At 48.8% G+C, this 2,205-nt stretch overlaps 1 protein-coding gene across 3 annotated transcripts in view; it reads right to left on the reverse strand.

Moving 5' to 3' along the window:
• Positions 1-466: 466 nt before the first annotated feature.
• Positions 467-2,205, reverse strand: part of MAL (mal, T cell differentiation protein (MAL blood group)) — a 4,131-nt gene continuing 2,392 nt past the window's right edge. The window contains exons 2-4 of one of the 3 annotated variants that reach the window (XM_010170235.1): positions 1,122-1,289; positions 791-928; positions 467-541 (exon numbers count right to left, since the gene is read on the reverse strand). In XM_010170235.1, the coding sequence (XP_010168537.1) occupies positions 467-541; positions 791-928; positions 1,122-1,289 (381 nt within the window). The remainder of the gene's footprint in view (positions 542-790; positions 929-1,121; positions 1,290-2,205) is intronic. The other 2 variants (XM_010170234.1, XM_029085510.1) reach the window with 2 other exon arrangements.

Genomic DNA, 2,205 nt, shown 5'->3' on the forward strand with positions numbered 1-2,205 from the left:
GAATGTCCTTTTGGCACTGCAGGTTTAGGGAGGCAAACAGAATTACATGGATGGGCAGCAATTAACATGACCCGGTTTCACGCTCATGCTCCTTAGTGCTGGTTGTTCAGGTTTTCCCTGATAGCAAGAAAAACCCTGGAGGCATAAAGAGGTGGTTCAGGGAAATTTGAGCACTTTGAACCCAACTATATTATTATAACTGTTTGGTTTTGGTTGTTTTTTTTCTATTTGAGCCCCAATAACTGTACCCAACCCAGAAGAGACTGAAGGAAAACAGATTCTGCACCCAGGCTATCGCTTCCCCTGGCAGGCTCTTTGTCTTCATTGTCACGGTCCCACATAAAAAGCTTCTTTTTTATAGTATATACATTTAAAAACAAAACCCAAACCCAGCCTGGAAACTGCAGTTGTTGAACAACTGTTGTGTTCATGGGGTGACCACAGACAGACTTGCGAGGGGAAGCTCTTAAGATGATTTCCATCGCAGGAGCGAGAATATCTTATGGATCACGTACACCAGGGTAGCTACGAATGCAAATACCTACAGTGGAAAAACACATCAGCCAGTTAACTTTTTATTATATGGCATGAGTTCCTGCACTGAGCAAACATCTCACCATGCATTATATTTCTATTGACTCTTGCATGTTTGGAGACATTCATGCGTAGGAGGACTGGGACTAGTTTCTCTCCCCACCTCCCCAAATCATTGGTGCAAGTAAAGATCTGCCCTTGGGGTCACTCCACAGTCACCTCCTCACCTTCCTTCCCCTGCTTGCCAGGTACTCACCACAGCAGCAATGTTCTCCTGGTAGATGTGCATTATCACAGGGTTGTCAGATACCAAGCCAATGCTGTAGGTGAAGTAGGCTTCCAACACAGCAGCACTGAGGTAGAACAGAGCTGCTGTCACCTGGCAGATGGCATCCTAAGAAACAAGGATCACACAGTCATTTCCAAAGAGGGAGCACACTGTGAAGGGGGAGAGAAGACAAAAATAAAGGAGCCCACACAAGCAAGCCCCAGCCTCCAATTTGGAGTCCAGTAGCAGCAAAGGAGACAGTTGTCTATCGGTGATACCAGGGAGGGGAGAGGTCCTGAGGTTTGTCACATCCACTTACCAAGGTGACCCAGGAGCTGCTGTCCCCGTGAGCCCCGCAGATGTAGAGGCACAGGAGGGTGGTGGACATGACGAAGCAGAACACTGAGACAAACATCACCCAGCCTTGCAGGATGGGTGCTGGCACCCTCGAGGATGCCACCAGGATCCAGACAAGGCCTCCAAAGATCTGCAAGTGAAAGTGGGAGAGAAGGCTTGGGATAAATTGGCTTGATGAAGGCCTTAATGAAGGCCATGTGCAAACATTGCCCTAAGAGGAGAGAGAACAAGTTGGAGAGAGGTAATACAGCCAGTTTTACTCTCTGAGGAAGGAGAAATAAAGTTGAGACTCCTCCCAGCTCCTCCTGGGAAGAGGGGCTTGTATTGCTGCTCCAGCTGTTGGGATCATCCTTCATTGGCTACACTTGGAGCTGCTGCAGGTACCAGCTGCTGGTCCAGTAGCAGGTGGCACCTCCATCTCCTCAGCTGGCCTTGGGAGTTTGCTATGGGTTTCCTGGTGGGGTAGAGAACACGAGGGCAGCTATATTTAGGCTCCATCCTCCCCTCACCAGCAGATTCCTACACAAGAGGACGAGTGCTTGATGCCCGGTGCTGTGGAGTGTCTGAGCTGCAAGTCTCTGCACTAAAATGCACTCAGCAGCTTTTCTCTGCTACAAACCAGCCCAGACAGTTCTTGAACCTGTGCCAAGTTTAGTCTGTGCAGCATCTTGTGATGAGGAGCTCCTCAGCTGAACCCAAACTGTGTGGAGACCGGTGCTGCTGTGAGGACCTATCTCTCATCATCAACTGGCCTTGGATTTGCAGGCAAATCATAGAATCATAGAATGGTTGGAGTTGGAAGGGACCTTAAAGATCATCCAGTTCCAACCCCCCCTGCCATCAGCAGGGAGTAAGAGAGCCTCACTGCCTCAAACATCATTCTGATCTCCAGTGTATCCCAGGCCAGCCTTTGCCAGCATCCAAGTGATAATCCATACCAAGCAGAGCATTTCCATGTCCTCAGAGGCATTTTTGCAAATGGAAAAACATTTTCTGATACTCAGAAAATGTCACACCATTTGGGTCACCCCACATTGGTAGGGAAA

Source organism: Antrostomus carolinensis, unplaced genomic scaffold, assembly GCF_000700745.2.
Source record: "Antrostomus carolinensis isolate BGI_N321 unplaced genomic scaffold, ASM70074v2 scaffold8046, whole genome shotgun sequence".
In the NCBI taxonomy this organism is placed as follows: Eukaryota; Metazoa; Chordata; class Aves; order Caprimulgiformes; family Caprimulgidae; genus Antrostomus; species Antrostomus carolinensis.